The sequence below is a fragment of the Tachypleus tridentatus genome, chromosome 7 (genome assembly GCF_004210375.1).
Source record: "Tachypleus tridentatus isolate NWPU-2018 chromosome 7, ASM421037v1, whole genome shotgun sequence".
NCBI classification, from domain to species: Eukaryota; Metazoa; Arthropoda; class Merostomata; order Xiphosura; family Limulidae; genus Tachypleus; species Tachypleus tridentatus.
The window spans coordinates 13,150,101-13,171,956 of NC_134831.1; the positions used below are offsets into that span (position 1 = coordinate 13,150,101).

A 21,856-nucleotide genomic window follows, 5' to 3' on the forward strand; every position below is an offset into this window, starting at 1 on the left:
GGCTTCTGCCAAAAAAAATCCTCAGGAGAACACAAAGCCTCAGACAACAAACTATTTAGATCTATTTCTAATGGATGAGAAATAACAAAAGAATGAGTAAGGGAGAAATAGGGATGAGCAAATTATGCTTTAGAAAAGAAGAAATGCATCAATTTCTGTCCACTGAGAAAAACATTTGTTGAATGGTAAAATGCAAGTGCATGACCATCTGCAGTATATGGAGAACATGGCATACTAATCCCCACACATAATTGATCTACAAAATATTCAGCATGGAACCAATATCAGGCAAAAAGAAAAATAAAAAACTCATAACAAGGTGCTGCAAGTAAGACTGAGAACAGGCCAGCACAGAAAAGTAATGGGAGAGTGGAGGTTGTCCAAGTCCACACATTCCTAAATGAAATCCTCAAGTGATGTCAGAATTCCTTGTAGATTAGAAGATCCCTTGACCCACATGAAAGAAACCATTTCCTGATGAATCACAGTTGACTTCCTTCTCTGATTATATCACACCATCAAGGACTATGGAATACTGGTACTGTCAGTAGCCACTGCAGCCATATTTGTAGATCATGAATTAAAAAAATACTGGCCTTCAGTAATTGAATGAGAAATACAATTTCCAATCAAATAGAGAAATCCAAGTCAATGGTGAATTATAGACAAGACTCTGAAATGCAAAAATCACTAAATGAATATCTTTAAATTGCACTTAAGACAAAAAAAATGGCTGAAATCAAGCACTAAGTTTAAACACTATTGTATCAAATAGAGAAATGAAGATTGGACTCAACCACACAGAGAAAGTCAGCTGTGATAGGATGATGTGTCGCACGACTATTAGTGAATGGTTATCACATTCCAAATATAGCTAAACCAAGTGGTGTACACATGAAATTAGAGGGGAGCATTAAGTTGAGAATCATTAAGTGCAAAAGGAAGTAAGTAATCTTATCAGTAAAGCTCATGTTTTCTAACATATATCAACCTTACAGAATATATATTTCATATTCCCAAAATGTCTAATATTTGTTTACTATTCTAGCCTGGAACATACTAAACCAATTTAAGGTCACGTGCTGAATTCACTCTGTGATGTTATTTTTCAGATCCAAACACAAAAGCTATCTATTTGTTCATGAGATAATTTTAGTGTATTATAATAATTTTCACACAATAAATTTATTTTTACTACTAACAGAAAACCTTCTTTTTCTCAATTAATAAAGTGTTTCAATTTTAACAAGTTAAACTGGCAGATACACTGCTGGCCAAAATCTTAAGGCCAATGAACATAAAGAAAAAATATGCATTTTCCATTGTTAGACTCCACCACTTATTTGAATACAGCTTCGAAAGATAAAATATCTCCAGTGGGATATCCTTATTGTGCCAATAACGTTGAAAGCCATCTGGACCATCTAGGTTAAATTTTTTCTCATCAGAGAACAAAACCTTCTTCCACTTTTCTATGTCCCATGTTTGGTGCTTCTTTGGTGGTGTGGAAGGAGGTGTGACCTTTGAAGAAGTTTACGGTTTTTAAAGCCTTTCTTTCGTAGATGTCGTCTTACTGTTCTTGAGCTGCATCCGTCAGGACCTTAATCAGGCCCAATGATTGGCTGGTGTCTCGTTGGACAACCAGTCAAATCCTCCTGCTCAACGCCAGCGAAATTTTCTTGGGCAGACCACTTAAAATTATCATTTCTTATCCCTCAGAATCTTTTAAGAAATTTGCAACAGCAATTTTACTATGCCCTATCTCACCAGCGATGGCATGTTGAGAGAGACCTTGCTTTTGCAGCTCAACAATTCTGCCATGTTCAAACTATGTCAATGTTTTAGCCTTTACCATGTTTTTACCCAATGTAACACAGGAGATGTCAGTGGGAGATGTTCACAATGCTAATGCTCAAACACAAATGACATGTTTGTTTCATGTTTATCGATTTATGCTTCTTTTCAGAATCGTCTTAAACTTTTGACCAGCTAGTATTTAGGCTAATTTCATAGTGTTTCCATTTTCTCTATTAAATGCTAAAAAAGTTTTTTAATTTTCATTTTACCTTTTCTTATTTTCATCTTTCGAAGCTCTACTAAAATAAGTGGTTGAGTCTAACAACGTAAAATGCATATTTTTTCTTTATGTTAATTGCCTTTAAGATTTTGGCCAACAGTGTATTTAGATGAAAGAACATTTAAACTACAGTTATGTAATTCACACCATTTATCATCTGGAGTGTTCAAAGATAATTGGTTTAGACACAGTAGTGAGGTTTATTTTATGAGGCTGTGACTCATGTGAATGATAGTGAAATAACTATGGAGGACGATGAGCATGTCTGGAATGGGAGTGAAGATAACGAAGCAAAGTCAAAGCCTGTTTAGATCCATCAGCAAGGATATGACAAATTAGTCTAACAAATGAGCCTCAACAGATCTGGGAAGGAATCTACAGATCCAAGTGTGTGGCTTAAATCCATTTTATTACAGCTTATGCTGTCTCTTCTCTTTCATTCCATCCAATATAAATAACCATATCCATCCTTGCACACAAAGTCCTCAAATATTTAATTATTGTGGATATCAAGTAATTGTAACTGTTTTATCTTTGAATTACCACAAAGGATCATTATCCAACAATGATGACAATATCTTAAATGTTACCAAGGAAGTTCAGAAATCTTTAAACATAAGGCTGTGTGTATTATTTTCTATAAAAAAGGTTTATACACCTACCATATTTTTTGCTTTTGTGATTCCCACTTTTGGTAGAATTTCCTCTCATTATTAATTATCTGACCAACAACATATTCAGCCAATGAATTCCCCACATTCATATCTGCATACCTTGTAACTGCAAATGGTGGTTCAGGCTTTAAAAAATAAAACAAGGATTGTTTATAATGTCACTAATAAATTATTTTACTATTTGAAGTTCTATATCTGATGAACAACTTATACTGATAACAAATTAGATAAATTACTTCCAGATTTCAATTATCAAAACTTTTCAAAGTTATGTAATAAATAGATCTTATACAGAGGTCAGGAGTAATTTTTCATAATTTATTCACATCTTATATAGTTTTATGCTTGTTCCATTGCCCAAGTTAGAAATATTTGCTGTGAAAACATTTTTTTAAAGTTACTGGATGAAAATAAAGATTTACAAAAGAGGTAAAATATTCACTAAAATAACTGTTAACTGTAAATTAGCATATTTGTTGTTCTTCATATAATAAACACATGCACTTGCATATGTGAAAATGATGAAAACCCCTCACTTATTCTACCGAGTTTGCCATGGAATTATCAGTTAAGTCACTAAGAAGTACATTAGTAACTTTATGCCATGTATTTAATATAAAACTTAATCTAAAATAAACATTAAAAAATTAAACTAAATTAAGTCATTTCAACTTACCATAAAAATGGTAAAACTATTCACTAGAAGTATACAATATTTCATGAATGAATATCAATAATGCTTCATGTCAAAACATGCACCTAACACAGCAGAAGCAGTTCCCAATATAATGACATACCCAACAAAAACACTATATAGTGCACAGAATATATACACAAATTAATGTTAACAAAAAACAAAACTGTGTCAGAGACATCTTTACTGTACTGATTTTGATAATTATTTTCAGCTTGTTTTGAACTATTAAGAGGAATAAAAGTTTCAACTATAGTCACACCTGTGATAAACCTCACTGACTACAATATTAGAAACTGAGAAAATTTAGCTTCACTTTCTTATTCAAATTAAATCTACAGATATAAATTGCCTCTCTCTTTAAAGAAAAAAACTAACTTATCAAATGAGAGAAAAAACTGCACTGAGACTGTCATTTTCGGTTTCACTGAATACTCAATGGAATCTCATAAGGATGCTAAAGTTCCTCAACTGTTTACAATAACTATTTACTTCAAAATTATTTATAGATTTTTAGAACACAAATCAAAATTCTATGACGTTCTGTTAGCAGAAATTTAAAACATATATAACATAGCTTTTGTACAAAAGATTTAACATACTGTAATAACACTGAATGTTAAAATACATTCTAAGAACATAAATATATATATACCTTTTGAGGATCCATGAACTGGATTAAGGGTTCCATACCTATAATGAAAACACACAATTTAAAAGAGTTAACTGTAAAGGATTAAAAAACTTCTTGAAGAATTTGTAAGGATCTTGAACAAAGGTTTATTATAAATTTTCCACAAAGCTACATGAGGGCTATCTGCACAAGCCATCCCTAATTCAGCAGTGAAAGACTAGAAGTAAGGCAGCTAGTCATCACCACCCACTAGTGGCAGATTCTAGGTTGGGTGAGCCCTACATGTAATGTAATTTCACACAATAAAATTATCATTGGGCCCCCAATAAGACCATGGTACCTGGGGCTGAGCCCCCTCTTGACCCTACATAAATACACCACTGCCAACCCTTAGGCTACTCTTACCAATGACTAGTAGGATTGACCATCACATTATAATGCTCCCTCATCTGAAAGGGCAAGCATGTATGTTGGGTTGGAGATTCGAACCTATGCTCCATAAATTCTGAGTTGAGTGCCCTAACCACCTGGCAGTGTCAGGCCTCTTAAACAAAATACAAGTTAAAAAAATTAATAAGTGAAGTCAATAAGAGATACTATGTGAATAGGATGTGTATAATTGGGCTTATTATAGGGGGAAAATAAGGTTTCTATACCAAGCAATATTGCATAACTTCAATCTCAATTACAACAAAAGAAATCTATATGAATGATGCCTAAATAAGAATATCAAGTTAGAGAGAATTCATGATGACCATAGTCTAGATAAAAGATTTTAGAAACAACAGAAGAACTAATGTTTACTTTCCCCATAAAAATTCATTTTAAACTGATTCTACATAAACCAAAACCAAATCTGACTGACTGATGAATATTTGCTTTAAAACTATTGTAATAAAAATGGAACAGTCATTCCACTGTCACTCTTATAATATACTAACAATTCCAAAGAACAGAATGTGATTTTTTATTACAGGAACTTGGCACGAACTTCAGATTTACAGTCTAATATACTAACCTCTGGGTGCCACTCAGCCCACTGCAAAAGATACAACAGTAATAGCTGATCTAATATCTGTGGATGTAAATAATGGGAGAGGAATGAGTTAGGATTGGTCCAGATATCCAATTGTTGAATTTCCTCCAAAAGTTGGTGAAGACTATAAGTGAAGGAAAAGGTAAGGTGTTGGATTTTATGAAAAGTAACACAAAACAAAGTAAGGGGACAAGGAGGAATAAGCCAAACAAATCAAATGACAAATCCAGTTGGTGAGAGTAAAAGGGGAGAGACCTCTTGATGAAAATAGTTGCCACAGGAACCACAGAAGGAAGCTGTACAGACAATATTACAAAACAGAGAATCCAAAGGACAAAGAAGTCTATTTGGATCAGAATAGGAGTAGAAAGGAGAACAGAGAGAAGGATAATAGGCAAAAAAGGAGGAATTACTCCACTGAGCTATTGAGATTTTGGGGAAGGAAGGAACACTCTAGATTAAGAAGAAAGATAGATAGATAGATAGTGTGCATGTAACATCAGTAGCAAACAAGCCAGACCACTGATGCTTACAGGCCATAAAGAGTAAGAAATAGGCCTTGAGGAACAGGTGAAACAAAGAACACAAGCAAGTAGGTTCGAAAGGAGATAACAGCAGATAAAGAACAGATCAACGAATCTAGGTGGAACAGATTAACATGGTAAGTATGAATGAGAGAAAAACCCTGTGGTAATGAAAAAGACAAAGGTAAGAACTAAAGCTACCTGATAACTTGAAATCGAGGAGATAAAAAATGTCTGGTCAAAAAGCCACATGAGAAACTTACAAAAAATCAGCAACAGTAGGAAATCCTTGAACCTAAGCCCATGTGTGAAAGACCTTCATTTTTTGCGATACACTTCTATTGAGGAAGAACGGGTGAATTGAGGTAAGAAAGTAGAGGATATCCCAAGAAAGGTCCCTCAGGATATTCTGTAGAGAGTTTCAGACAGAAGATGGATTGTAGAAGGACACCAAAAGAGATGCAAGGGTAAGATGGAAACAGGAGCATTGGGTATGGGTAAAATGTAATTAGAGGTTCAGGGCCCTCTCCCAAACAGGTATATAAATGGTCACTTCTACAATAAGGAAGGGCATACTGATCTGAAGCCCATGGATAAAGAGGAATACTAACACCATCACCCAAATGAGAAACAAATTTTTCAGCATGAACCCAAATGTTAATGGATGAAGAAAAGAGAACAAATCGGGTTGGAAAGAAAGGTTGTGCAGTAATGAAGGACATGGGTCACAAGATATAACACAAGAGACAAAACATCACACATCAGAGAAATAAATTCCAAAAAATATGTGGAAGGCCAAACACAATCCTCAGGAAGGGTATGGGAAGGCACAAAAAATTTAGGAGGAGAAAACATGCAATAAAAAACATTGTAAGCCTGCTGAAGTTCCATGTGTTCAGGAAATTGGGACAATGTCTGAAGATAAAAGATTGACCAATATAACATTAAATCTCCCTGTGAGTAAATGTACACGAATCTCCCAATGGATTGCCAACATCTGAAGCCTGTGTGTGGTGAAGTGGCTGTCCACTGTAGATATCAAAAGTGGTGTCATTATTTTGGAATTCATGTTTTAACAGACAAGAAAAGTGTTTAAAGTAAAAGAAATGCAAACAGAATAATGGTAGCTGCACCTGAATGTTTTCAAATTTGAGTATGTTAAATTGAAACCACTACAATAACAAAGTCAACCTAAAGCACTAATCAAGATAAAAGAGAAAGACATTTGAGTGCAAGTGCTGTCAAACGAAAAGTGACAGTTTAGTAGAGATGCAGAGAGGGAGTCGCAGGTGCCATGTGAGTGTACTACGCTCCTTTTGGCAGAGAAGTGACACAAAAGACACACACTGGAATCCTTTGATTACAATGGGGGAGAGGGCAGAAGGCTTGTGGAGTGTCTAATAAAAAAATTTACATATAAAGGGTAGCAACAAATTAGTATAGCTAATCTTGTGTAAAAAAAAGTATTGCATCAGATATGCAAGTTGATTATAAATGTGTAATTAACCTCTACAACTCTGAGAATACTATTCATCCATGGAAGCAAAAGTAAATACATTCTGCATGAATGCTAAGGTGAACTTAAATAATAAATTCAAAGCCAAAGAACAACAATTTTTCTTTCACAATGGACGAGATTTATTTCTCACATTACTTTTAAAGCATGTATAATGCCATTAGTTTAGTGTATGTATATACATAAAAGCTACTTAATAATTAATACATTATCAAACACTTTCTTTCCTCTAGTTTCTTGTACTACACAAATGTTTCTTTTTATTGATGTTGTCTTAAATGAAAGGTGATTCAGAGGAGGGCTACTAGGGTATTCCAGGAACAGAAGTATTATGTTAACAGAGATTTAGTTAGTCTATCAGTTCAAAATTAAAAATGGTTAGAACAAAAAGCCCTCTGGTGGTTCTACAAACAATTCAATAAACAAACAAAAATAAAACACTGTTTTTGTATTCATTGAATATAGTATATTTCAAATCAAGTAACCAACTTTCTCTTTACACAAACAGTTAAACAATATCAAAAAACCATAACACTGTTAAATCCACTATATATTGATTACCACAGTACCTGCCCAAGTACACTGCACCCACTTTAGAGATGGGATGTCATACATGAACTGTCTTAACATAAAGCTCTCAGTAACTAATATCTCTGCTCCTTCTAACTGCTTAATAACATCATCTGCCAAAATAACTTCCCAAAGGTTAGTTGACTTCTCTTGTTTGCCTGAAGTGAAAACATTAACAAATTAGAAATGTTTTGAATAAAGCTTTAATAGGAGTAGAGATGAATCGTGATATGTAAATATGAATTAATAAAAAAAAAAAAAACAGGGGTCTTCAACTAGCTACGTAATGTAGTTCGGCAACATGAAGCTCTTACATGTTCAACTGCTGAAAAATACAGAATAATATACAAACAGCACTTCCTACTTAATGTTCAACCAAGCTGAATTGTGGTTTTTAACAAAAAAAATCTCCAGGACAGTAAAAAACAACAAAAGTATTTCACATATCTAGCATAACAGGTTAATTGAAAGTGTCTGCAACATAATATGATTTATTATTATAAACGTGGCTTCTCATAGTTATAATGATGGAAAAATTTATTGCATCACCCAAATTTTTTTTTATGCATGTAGATACAAATTTGTTTTATGGGTGATATAATACTACCTAATTATTATATCAGTAGTTTTTAGGCTGTCTATATTACATCAGCCATTTTTAGCTACAAACAGAAGGGAAGGGAGTAGGGATAAATCTTCCACAGCAACTGCCAATGGTGTTCTGATATGCATGAACCTACACAATTATCAATCTCAAAAGAGCATAGCAAGAAATATAAGGGCTCATTGTCACCACTCACACAATTCCAATCTCACAAAAACATGGTCAAGACCCCCCCCCCTCCTAACAAGGAAAATTTAATATAAATGTGCCAAACAGCATGCTGACTGGACTGAAGCAATGTGGAGAAAAGTGGTCTTTTCAAACAAATCAAAGTTCAATATGAATGGGTCTCATGGGAAACTTTCTATAAGGTTAACATGGTGAAGAGTTTCATCCAGTGTATTTTAATACAACTGAAACATCTGTAGGATCAGGTGATATGGGGATGCACCTTTAGCCAGGGTGTAGAATCTCTGCATTTTGTAAAGAACTCTGTCAATGCCAATAAGTACATCAAGTCCCAGTTAAAGCCAACAATTTGGGATCACTTCAGTGACACTAACCAGTACACATTCCAGGACAACTCTGATCCATGCTACGAGGCTGAAAAAAAAGGTTGATAATATTCAGGCACTCAATGCATTAGACATGAAATACAGAAAATTTCACTCTGTCTCTTGAAAAAGACTTCTTGGTGTTTTTGTTGTTGTTGCTTCAGATGAAAGACCACCTTCAAAAGAGAGGATCAACAAAATACACCAACTGACCAGTAACAACTTAAATCACAATCCTATCAAAATGCTGGAAGAAATGGGCAGCAACTTGCAGGAGAAGAAACTAAGAAGCATAATCCACATGTGACATTATGAACTCATTCCTGTCTACATTCAGTCCCTTGTGCACCCTATGTCACAGCAATGTCAAACAGTTATCAATGCTAGAGGAGGCACAACCAAATATTAAAACAAAAAACAGATACTGTGACAACATTTTGACAATTACATTGGTGGCATTATCTTCAAACCTAGATTTACTTACTCAGAGAAGATTTTCAAATTTGCCAAGTATTTATTAATCATCTGTTTTAATAAATTTGTTATGGTTGGGTTGTTAGTGAAGATACATACATGTTTGGATGACTGTTATACAAGTCAGCTTACAACACACAATATCCATAACCATTTTACATGAGTTCTGGCACTTTTGCAATAAATAATCTCATAAAAGTTACAAAAACCATGAAAAGTGTGAAAGAAAGTTGGTGATCCAACATCTTTTTTTACCACCATAACAGAAACATAGTTTCTATTAGGAGCAGACTGCACTCGAAAATACTAAGAAGGGCCCATAAATGTATCATAAAAATACCAAAAATATGCACTTAAGTTCATGTATTTCAATACCAAAATAGAAGTCTGCATAAGCAGAGGCTGAGTAGTAACAAAAAAGATCCAGGTTTGAGTCAGGCTTAAATAAGGTGACTTTCATCAAACATATCTGTACAAAGCTTGGACTTCACATATTTTCACAGTTACTTCTTGAAAAATGGTAACCTACACTCATAACTGTGACCAAACTATACTTAGTTGGTAGTTTCTTAACTTTTATGTTAGGTATCAAAGGCATTAGTTAAGGAATTTCATAACCTTACAAATACTGCCTCAAACCTGTTTTGTACCAATTGTTAAAACAGTCATATTAACTAGCAACCATAATGGTGATAAGTACATATACCAATACTTATATTACTATCTTTTACTACTACATTTTGGCAGGTTGTATAACATAACAACAGGGCATTGGGATCTCCCCAAAGTCAGCCAATGCTGTCAATCTTGTGAGCAATATCGTATTTATACTTCGAGCATAAATAAAGTTTAATTCAAAGAAAAGTTTGTACCAAGCATGCTCAGGGAACATACTATAAATACCTGTCAGGGTAGGACCAGTTAAATTTAATAAAATTTCAGAATATGCAGATGTGTATAATAAAACACTAGACATACATGGTTTACACAATCAGTAATTCTGAAAACACTGACTTCTCCACAAAATAAGAGGAGATAATGACTCCAACAGAAATACTGTGAAGTATATTCATTCTGATGCACACCACTACTGACAGAATTAACATGTGTTAAACCTAAATGTTAACACAGTGGCAATAAACAAATAATTATTTCTCCATTTTGCTAACAAAACTGATTATTTTTTCATGTACTCTTACAAGAAAACCCACCAGAATCTTTCACAGTGTCCCCATTGGTCAACCATACCTGATTTTTGTTTACCTTGTGTTTTTTTTCAGAAATGAAGATTTTCTTCACTTCTAATTTACTGTCATAGCTAAGAGCTCATGATCCATCAAAAATTTAATTTCGATATTAAAAAAAAGGAATCACTAGCAAACAGTATAGAAAACTTCAAATGAATAGATAAACATTTTAAGAACTGTATATACATCAGCAAAGAAACAGTTCCAAGGACTCACAATTTAATTGTTTTTAAAATTTACAAAGAAATTGTAGTTTTCAAATGTTTATATCTAAATTTTCCTTAAACTACAAAATTCTAATTTACAATGATGACTTATTGACAGGAATGACTGTTTTCACTTCCACATCATGTGGGAGAAGATCTCCAATCTCTTTTCCAAGATCTGTTAGTATTGGCAAAACACAGATGACACTTCCTTTCTTCTTAACGGTAGACATTGCTCAAAATTTGATGAAAACAATTTAAATTTTTGATGCTTAAAATAATTATAAACAATGTAGCAAACAACTGAGTGACAATACATTCCCCGACAGGTCATCGGTACCTGTGGCTAATAAGATGGCATCAGACACTGGAAAAGTGCCTAGAGTGATGACAGTAGCTTCAAAATTCATAAGCAGCAAACACAAGGAATAACGTGGAAAAATCTAAAAGAATTCCACTACAAGTGAAAACAATTTTGAAGATATAAAAAAGTTTGCAAAAGTGATACACTGAGTTCACTCAGAATAAAACAGCTGCCAAAAGAGAAGTCATAGTTCAATAGTGGTGCATAGAAAGTGTTACATGCATCAAATGATACACTGCCCTCCTATTGATGGATAGGTGGCATGTAATGATATCCACAAGAGACATATTTGAACTCTGGATTCCAACAAAGGGACATGCATTCAAGAAGTTTGCAAATAGAGGGAAGTACAAAACATGAAAAGCTAATTTTGTTAGAAAAGGGAGGGTACTATATCGAAATTATGCTCTATAAATATACTAAAAGATTTATCCTTTTGAATATCTTTTTTTAAACATATGCTAAACTACAGAATGTTCATTTACACTGGTAACTTACCAACAGGAATGATTGTTTTCATTTCTATATCTACTGGGAGAAGTTTCCTGATCTCCTTTCCAAGGTCTTTTATTACTGATAGGACAAATACACTTCCAGTCTCCTTTAGGGCTGACATTGCTCAAGATATGCTGAAAACATTTTAAATGTTAACTATTTTTAAATAAACATGAACAATAGTAAGCAATAGCTTTATTAAGAGAAATGGGATTTACCTTATGTTTTTACTTTTTTTTAACTTTCCATTTTTAACCAAGTGGTGCTTGGTCCCTACTGTCAAAACTAAACAAGTAAACAATTTCAGAGATGTAATAACATAATTCTATAAAATGGGAAAAATAGTCTAAAATATAAAGATACACAAATAATCATGTTGTTTCTTTCACTTAAACTTTAATATTTAAAAACAACAGGGATCCTGTTGGTTCACTGATGCTGTTCCATTGTCTAAGCTAAAAACCAATCCTCTCAAAGACTAGCCATTTAAAAGGGCAACCACTATGTTAGAAAAATAAAACCTGAACTTATATTAATTCAAACCCAGCCAAACTTTATACTTGTATCTCTTTGTCTACCCATTCTCACCAGTGAGAACAGGAAAAAAACAAAAACGCTATCAATTCTGTTAATAATCTTAAACACAATCCTTCCCTCTTCTGTTTTCATAAGAAAACCACTTCTGATGCAGTATCCTCTTCATTCCACATACCACACTAGTGGTCTTCCTTTACACCCTTTCCAATTATTCAATGTTTATCTTAAGGTAATGAGTTTAAGACTGAATACACATCACATTTGGTCTTACTCTTAACCAGTGTTATTTACAATGAAATTGTATCATCTTTATACTGATGTTCAAAATTTATGTAGATACAACCAAAATCCTATTTGCCCTGCTACTAGCAATAGCAAACAATCTGAATGGTTCTCAATAATGAACAAAACCATCAATATCCATTTCTTCAAAACTGTTAATTATAAGGTTGTTTGTATCAAAATTACACTTATAATTTAAATTATGATAACCTATGTACAGTTTCTTGCATTTATAATAAACAAAAGCCACCTAATATTTGTTTGTCCAACTCAACAAATAATCTAAATCCTTTTGAAAGATCCTCTTCACAGTCAGCAACACACCTTTATTATAGATCATGCAGCCATGGACACAATGTTCAAGAGGAATAATAATAAGCCACTATACCTATCATGAATGAGGTTCAATTAAGTTACTCACTCCTATCACACAAGTGTAACCACACACTGTTACTACCAAAGTGACTGGTCATCAGTACTATAAAACTAACTTGTTTCATGATGGTCTAATCCCAGCTCACATTTCTTTATCATTGCAGTAGCAAGACAATATTCTGACTTAGTGAGAATACATGCAGCTTATTTCCTGCACATTGTGGTGACCTACAACAGGTAGTTTTCACTCCCAGCTAGTGCAATATATACATACATCCACATGTATATCTACAACAGTTATTGTATTTGGATAATGCCTCACTGCCTTCAGTTTCTTTAGGATGCAGTCACTTTCCTAATGCATAGCTATACAATGTTAAGTCTAAAGCAAAACTTTTAGCTTTTTTTTTTGTAATAAAAGTGCTTTTATGGTAATTAATACTATTACCCTGAGATGTTAAAAACACTGATCTTGAACACGAGTTAAACCAACATTGTTAACATTTCCAATAACATTTGAAGGACAACAATCTGTTGTTTGGGCCATCATAGATGTTCCATTCATTTAACAATTATCTATCTCCCTATATTCAGCTATCTATCTATCTTTATTAAGCATTCATCACCTGTAACCCTTCTTTCTCAAGAGAAAATTATTTTAAAGACATAACCTATCATGTTACAGCTCCTCTATCTTTCTATGCTCTGTTGTTACAATACAGATAGTGATAACAATCAGCAGACTTCTATCCAGAGCTTTAAATAAATCTCTTTTTGTCAAAAGTCCACACAGCTTTTCAATTACTTTAGAATACAACTGACATGACAAATTGTACTTTTATACTCTGTTATTACAATACTATCTGTGATAATTTCACTTTACATTTTGTATGTGTTGCTATAGCCTCATCAAGGCCCTAAACTTTCTACATACTACATTATTACATGATAATAAGTAATCTAAGCAAAAAGATAAAACTTAGGTTTTAGTAACATAACCCAATAATAAAAGTGCTAAATCATAACAATGAAACTACACAATGTATAATTTGTGCATAGTTACATAATGAAACCTGCAATAAACTATCACTTCCAAATATAACCAATTTTAAAATTGCATTAAACTTTCACTGTCAAGTTTTTCTAACAGTTTTGTCAATACCATTAACATATATCCAAAAATTAAGGCTCTCAGTGAAAACCTTATACCACACTTCCAACTCCTGACTGAATTACATTTATTTTTCTATTACTGTAATTATATTTAATTAAATTTTAATTTTTCATTTTGTAGAAAGTCTCATGAAATCCAGGTATACCAAATCCACACCTTTACTGTTACCATCGTCAACATAAGCAATATCTTATTACAGCACCTAATATAGTAATCTGGCAATCTCATTCGAAAGTATCGTTTCCTTGTGTGTTGGCCCAGCACAGCCAGGTGGCTGAGGGACTGGACTCGTAACCTGACGGGTGCGGGTTCGAATCCCCGTCACACCAAATATGTTCACCCTTTCAGCCGTGGAAGCGTTATAATGTTATGATCAATCCCACTATCGTTGGTAAAATAGTCCAAGAGTTGGTGGTGATAATTAGCTGCCCTCCCTCTAGTCTTACACTGCTAAATAAGGGACGGCTAGTACAGTCAAAATTACAACATAACTGATGAACAAAAAAAATTTAAAAGACAGCACCACATTCATACGTATGTAGGTATTTAACATTTGAAAAGAGGCACACTTCAAAAAGTGTATGTGTAAATATTTTACCTCAGGTCTATTCCAAAGTGGACTGGAAGTAGGCAGGGGTTCCTCTATAAAAACATCCAGAGCTGCACCCAAGATCCATCCCTGACTATAAGAATACAAACCCTTTATTCTGAACACAGAGGATAAACTGATCAATATAACACAATGAGTACACTTATGGAAATTACCTAGATATTCAATGTTGAAAATTCTGACTAAATAGTAGTAATAATAATGTTTATAAAGTATATGTTTAAAAGTAAGAACGAAGAATTGCATAAAATTCTGAAACGGAACATTTGTTCAGAACATTTCAATAGAAATCCAATCGTTTACTTATTATAGTAAACAAAAAAAATAAAATAATTGACTGATAACCTCTGTGTGTATTTTCAAATTATTCTGTGAAAAATGAAAATTATATGATGTTACATCAAACCAAAACCTTCTACCTTGTTCATTTAATATAAACATTTGTTCTATTACTCTTACAAACAGTAAAAAATCTCACTATTGTCACAAATAAAAAACAACAAAGTATTATATTTTCAAACTGTTAAAACAGTTGATATCAGAGTTAAATGTAAACTCATGAAGACAAACCAGTTGTTGTTATGAGTCATTATGGAAGAGAGAAACCTCAACACATAACACCAATGTTTCCCATTCTTCTTCCAACAAAAGACCAGCTAAACTTAATACCCAAATTCCCTGCTTTGTGCAATGTCAAGTTTTTAACGACTTTTAACTTACAATGTATTTGTCTGGAAACGCATTCATGAACTGTTTATAAAAGCCATGAGAACAAAGAAACTACAGAGATTTTCCGACGTGATGAGAAAGCCAAACCCCTCACGAGTACTAACATGTAAGGGAACATGAAGGGAACAAGCAAAGGAGGAAAACAAAAACAAAGTACTAAGGCTCACAGAGTTATAACAGCTGAGTCAAGGCCACTTCAAAGATCAGAATAGTGATGAGTCTGACTTCACTCGAAATTACGTTGTAAAACAATATGCTTTAGTAATTATTCTTCAAAATACATTGGTATATGCAACAAATATTTTAAGTAAAAACATTTTACACAACACTACAATCAAGTCCTTATAGCTTGAGGAAACTCCCAAGAAACATTTGCTGGCGTTGAGCAGGAGGATTCGACGGGTTGTCCGGCAAGACATCAGCCGATTGTTGAACCAGATTAAGGCCCTTATGGATGAAAATGCAGTTCAAGAACAATAAGATGGCATCTACGAGAGAAAGGCTTTAACAACCTTAAATGTCTTCAAAGGCCACGCCTCCTTCCACACTACGAAACAGCTCGGTTTATCTTTGCTGAGAAGCACCAAACATGAGACGTAGAAAAGTGGAAGAAGGTTTTGTTCTTTGATGAGAAAAATTTAACCTGGATGGTCCAGATGGCTTCCAAGGTTACTGGCATGATAAGGATATCCCACCGGAGACATTTTCTACATGATACAGTGTAGAAGGTTCCGTCATGATCTGTGGTGCTTTTGCCTCCCATGGAACAATAAAGCTTCAGGAAATAAAGGGGCATCAAACAGCAGCTGGCTACACAAGCTGGTTGGAAAGAACATCCTTATTGACTGAAGGCTATCGGTTATGTGGAAATGACTGGATATTTCAGCAGGACAACGCTGCAATTAACAATGCCTGCAGAACAAAGGACTTTTTCATGACAAATAACATGATTCTTTTGGACCATCCAACATGTTTGCCCCAAACTGAATCCCACTGAATATATTTCAGGGTGGATGGCAAGGAAAGTTTATAGAAATGAACGCCAATTACAAACAGTGCATGATCTTTGTGAAGCCATCTTCACCACTTGGAATAACATTCCAGCCAGCCTTCTGCAAATGCTTATATCAACCATGCCAAAACGAATGTTTGCAGTTATTCCCAATGACAGCCGTGCAACTCACTACTAAGACCTCTTGTTGGGCATTTCCTACCCTGTTTAGGACTTCTTTTTGTATGGTCTTAAACTTTTGACCAGCTAGCATTTAGGCTAATTTCATAGTGTTCACATTTTCCCTATTAAATACTAAAAAGTTTCTTATTTTTATTTTCTCTTTTCTTATTTACATCTTTCACAGCTCTATTCAAATAAGTGGTTGAGTCTAACAATGCAAAATGCATTTTTTTTCTTTATATTCATTGGCCTTAAAATTTTGGCCAACAGTGTATAAGCCAGCATTGATTACTAATAATGCATGTTCTTTTTTGTAATAAAGTCTTTCAAAATTAACTGAAAACAACCGTTTGGGCCCTTATTATTTGATAAACTCATGTATCATCTACCAGTCAATCTTGGGTCAAACTAATGGCTTGCCATATCTTTAGTAACTCTCTCTACTGGCATGGTCATTTTCACCAACATTCTAATCTCTACATATCCACAAGGTAACAGTGAAAGTATACATACAGGATGTTTTAATGTACTAAGTGTGTCTTCAGGAAATTTGACAGATGTTTAGTATATATTTAGAGAATTTTGTACAGAAAAAAATCAGATTTGTCTGATTTGATTCTAGTTATCAAATTTTATTCACATAACCTCTAGAACCTCTTAAATGATTATTAAAAGATTTTTAGTAATATTTTATCTGTTATTTTCTTTATCCTAACACTATATAGAACCTATTTCATTTCATTCACCTTATAATCACCACAAAAAATAGAAAATAAATCTGTTTTTTTTCTAGAATGACTACAGATTCTAAAAGACAATTACAGTTATTAAATATTAAATCCTTTATACTTTTCACAACTATTTTTATTTAATATTATTGTTTTATTGGTCTTTGAACTAAATTTAAGTACTACTCTTACATAAAATCCCAAACTGCATAGAGACCTAATAGCTCAAGTTACTCAATGATGAAACGTAAACTTTGATTTTTTGTAAAGATCTACTGATGCAGATGTTACAGGGTAAAAGCAAAGTTGTTTTTTTTCAGGTTGTCTGCTGTAATGTGTAAAGTCACTGTGCTGTCAGCTGATAAAAAAACAAAAGTTACTGTTTAAAATAGATGCACACTTTTCATAGACAATAAATATTACTTACTCAAACACAAGAAACTGTGCACATTTATTTATGACATACAATTTCCGTTTTAATTATTATAATTTTCAAATGCCTATAGAAGACAACCTAAGTTACTAGCCTGACCTCTCTAAAATAACTCATTAACTAGTCCACCTCTGTTTTTAATTGTCACTAGGAAATTTTGTTTACATTGTTCAAGTAATGTTATATTTTCTTTAATTAAAAGGAAAGTAAACCACAGCTAAATTAACTATTCGGAGTAGCACATAAACTTACTTCAAGGCATGAATTAAATCCTCTTCTGATATAACATCTCCTCTTCCAACATTGATGAAAAAAGGTTTCTATAAGACATAACAGACTAAACTAAAATTAAGTATAATATTAAATTCTCAAAGATAATCTTCCACACAGACTTAAGAACAAATGGCAACAGATATAAAGTGGTGAAACTCTCCTTAAAATAGAAAGTATAGAATCTGGTTTTATACTGTGTGAAGTACCACATTTTCTACAAATTAAGGGAACTTCTTCATGTACTGTTCAAACTAAATTGCCAAGAAATACAAGTAGTAAAACAATTCTGTATGAGCATTTAGAACAGAAGTAGTATTTTGGTTTGAATATAAAAGAAACAAATTGGAATCATATTCACCAGCAGAATTTGACTCCTTTAATTATATTATAAACATGAAAGTAGGTATTTAACACATTTTAAACTGAAGATGGCTATATATATGTTCTAAGGCAAAGCATCATACTGTTATGTTGTACAAAAAATAATGGCAAATTTAAAAGTTTAGCTTTAATAAAAAATAGAGAAATTGAAAAGTAGCTTTATTAATCAAAATAGGAACCTAGTGAATCAATATACCTTTGCCAACAAGAAACAAGATAATTTAATGACAATAAAACTCTAAAGTCCTACAACTCAAAACTTCTTTAAAGCCATTCTCTGTTGCTGCTCTGTTGTTGAATCTTTTGTCTTGTAAAAAGTTGTCCAAGTGATTGAAAAAGTAGTAACAGGTCTAGGGAAGTAAGGAGGATAAAACAATGTTTCATAGCCCAATTCATTGAGCTTGTGGAGTGTTACGTTTGAGCAATGTGTGGCTGAGCATTATCATGACGCAAGATTGGTCCTTTTCAATTGATGAATGCTCAAATTTTTTCCTGCAACTTTCTATGCATTTCTTCCAATTCTTGACAGTAAACCTCCACGTGATATTTGGGCCTTGGTTGAGCAAGCTGTAATGGATAATATCGGCCTCAGACCACCAGATAATGACCATTATCTTCTGTTGGTGCAAATTTGGCGTTGTAAAATGTTTTAGGCCTCATCACAGTTGAGCCATTGCACAGATCACTTTCCATTGTTGTAGAGGATCCACTTTCATTGCTGGTGACAATTTGGTCAAGAAATGGGTCATTTCTGTTGCACAAAATCAGAGTAAATCAAAGTTCAAAATGGCAATTTTCCCAATTTTCACTTAATTCATGTGGAAAACACCTTTAGAGCTTTTCACTTTTCCAATTTGCTAAAGGTAGTCTAAAATTATGGAAATGCCAACACCCAATTCTTGTGCCATTTCTGAAACAATTTGGCAAGTTTCTTTTCACTGATGCTCTCAGTTGATTGTTTTCAATTACAGAAGAATGTCCTCTCCTCCTTATCTTCAAGACTCGCATCTCCATTATGAAACCTTTGGAACCAATGATGTTCTGTACATTCTGAGGTTGTTCCTTCACTCCATGCTTGATTTATATTGCAAGCTGTTTGAGATGCATTATAACCAATTTTTAATTTAACAAAAAAATGACATACAACTTTTTTTTTTCCACATTATTAACTGTAAGGGTCTGAAATATTGGAAATAGTTTTAGAAAAGAATAAAAGTGCTAATACATAGATCAAAAATTATTGTGTTGTTCTTTTCTTCCTCAGTTTACTTTTGTAAAATTAATGAAATATGTATACTTAAAAATGCCATTAATAACTTTTGGAGTTAAAAATTCAGTTAATTAATTAGACCATGAAAATTCTCATGTTTGTGTGTTACTCAGAAACACCACACACTTCCTTGACATCTTCACATTTCACTTAACCCTTTAAGTTTTCTCTTCCTTAAAACAAACAAAATATTTAATCCTTCATAAGATGTTGATAATGAAAATTAACAACAGAACTGATGATGAAAGTCTTAACTGCACAATATACAGTCTTTGCAAACAGATGAAAATCACTCACTTTCTGACACATTTTTAACACTTCTCCATTCAATAAGCCCTTGGTATGTGGAGTACTTGGAAGGACATTACAGATGTAGTCACAGTAGGGTAATATTTCAGAAAAATCTGTCACAAGTCTAGAAGATCAAACATCTATGGTATCATATTCAAGAAAATTAAGCAATATATTATATTAGCTACAAAAACAATTTTCAGAGAAACTTGAAATGTTGATTTTAACAAATGAAAACAAACTCTTTGAGAAAAGAAAACCTTTATTAAATCTTGATTAACTCTAAAAATATTGATGGAATTCTTGTGAACTCTATCAGTTTTAAACAGATATTTGCATCAAATTACTGGTGGATCCAAAATCTTGGGCCCACTACGATACTTACAATGCAAAAATATAGATACAAATACCATCAACTCTGCAATTTATCCCACTAATTATAATTAGTGTGCTTCATGTATTTGATACAGAAAATGGGTGATTTTTTTCACTTTTTTTTGGTAAGATCTTTGCATCTTGTGTTGTTAAAGACAAAATTAAAAAAATTGCTTAGTATCATACAGTGTGTTAAATCACATACAGTCAAAGTAAATGGTATAAAATCAAGTTAAAAGCTCCATGATTATAAACTAATTTTTGTTTCTTGGAATTATTACATCTATACATAATTTGCCCTAATGTGAATCTACACAATGTAAACGTTTACAAACTGGACAAACCCTAGAACTGTGAGGATACGGGTAATAGAACTTCAATTTTGTCAATTGTATCTTCATGAAATTTGACAAGTTCTTTGTCCACTCTAGATGTTCTAATAAAGTATTTCTACTACAGATTGGTTTATGAACTATTGCAGCTTTCACTGACTCAGTCTTATGAAAACATTACTCAAAGATCATATTTATGCTAAGAAAAAAATTACTACTTCTATCATACAGTTCTCATATACATCCTCTACTTCAGTGTAATATTTAACACTTTTCATGAGCCACAATTAAAAGGCCACAATAGCTTATTTGTTGACTCACATTCAATATTTTATTGAGCTACTAACATATGAATTTATGTTATCAAGTTTAGTATCAAACTGCAGATCATAATTAAACTTTGCATATCATTCATTATTTAATTTTTTTATCCAAAATAAGTACTTAAACACAGCCAAACATCAATTTTTGTGTGTCACATAGTATGTTGAATGCAGCACTGGTTCAAATTACATGTTTGTGATATGTCTACAAGTCTTGTATGTAATAGAAATACAAATTACTATTCCTGAAGGAAAAAAATATAAAATAATGATCTCCTATTTTGTCTAATTGTAGAGATATTACTGTATTTAATGAATAAAACAAGGTAGCCACACTATACATAGTCATGAAATGTGCCAAGCTGTTAGTCAAAATACACAAAGAATGTATCTGTTGTACACAAAAAAATCAGATAAATTACTTTAGTTTTGTACAAGTGATTTGTCTGTTAAATTGCCAAAGTCAGTCTGACTCAGACTCTAACAATTCAGAGTACAAAGTGATGCTTATGTGAAGATTACAAACACTCACATAACCTCTACAGTATCCTAAATGTATATCAAGGTGGTGATGGTTTTTTTTTAATATACCTTTCCACTGAATATAGTGTTTTCTTTACCATAAACTACTGGAATAACATAAATATAGTGTAACATGAAATGTTTATAACTCTGACACCAAATGCATTGAATTACACTTTCCACAAAGTTGTGGAATGCACAATTTGACCTCCATCTTTGCACATAAAGTTGAAATATACTACCTCTTACAAGTTGAAAGTTGTTTGAAACAATTTTCAATCCTCTTCCAAAATTTTTTTTGTCATATTATTATAATAAATACAGATATTATGGCATCAAAGATTGATTCACACCATTTTAAAATTGATGATGTTACTC

General features: G+C 32.9%; 1 protein-coding gene across 8 annotated transcripts in view; it reads right to left on the minus strand.

Moving 5' to 3' along the window:
• Window positions 1–21,856, minus strand: part of LOC143255140 (glyoxylate/hydroxypyruvate reductase A-like) — a 113,296-nt gene that overhangs the window by 75,162 nt on the left and 16,278 nt on the right. For 3 of the 8 annotated variants that reach the window (XR_013030449.1, XM_076510345.1, XM_076510346.1), the window contains exons 2-5: window positions 11,673–11,803; window positions 7,725–7,883; window positions 4,101–4,138; window positions 2,740–2,876 (exon numbers count right to left, since the gene is read on the minus strand). The exons of 3 other annotated variants lie outside the window; for them this stretch is intronic. Coding sequence is in view for 4 of the 5 variants with exons in the window: in XM_076510345.1 (XP_076366460.1) it covers window positions 2,740–2,876; window positions 4,101–4,138; window positions 7,725–7,883; window positions 11,673–11,790 (452 nt within the window). In the remaining variant the exon portion in view is untranslated. The remainder of the gene's footprint in view (window positions 1–2,739; window positions 2,877–4,100; window positions 4,139–7,724; window positions 7,884–11,672; window positions 11,804–21,856) is intronic. 2 more of the 8 variants (XM_076510350.1, XM_076510351.1) reach the window with 2 other exon arrangements.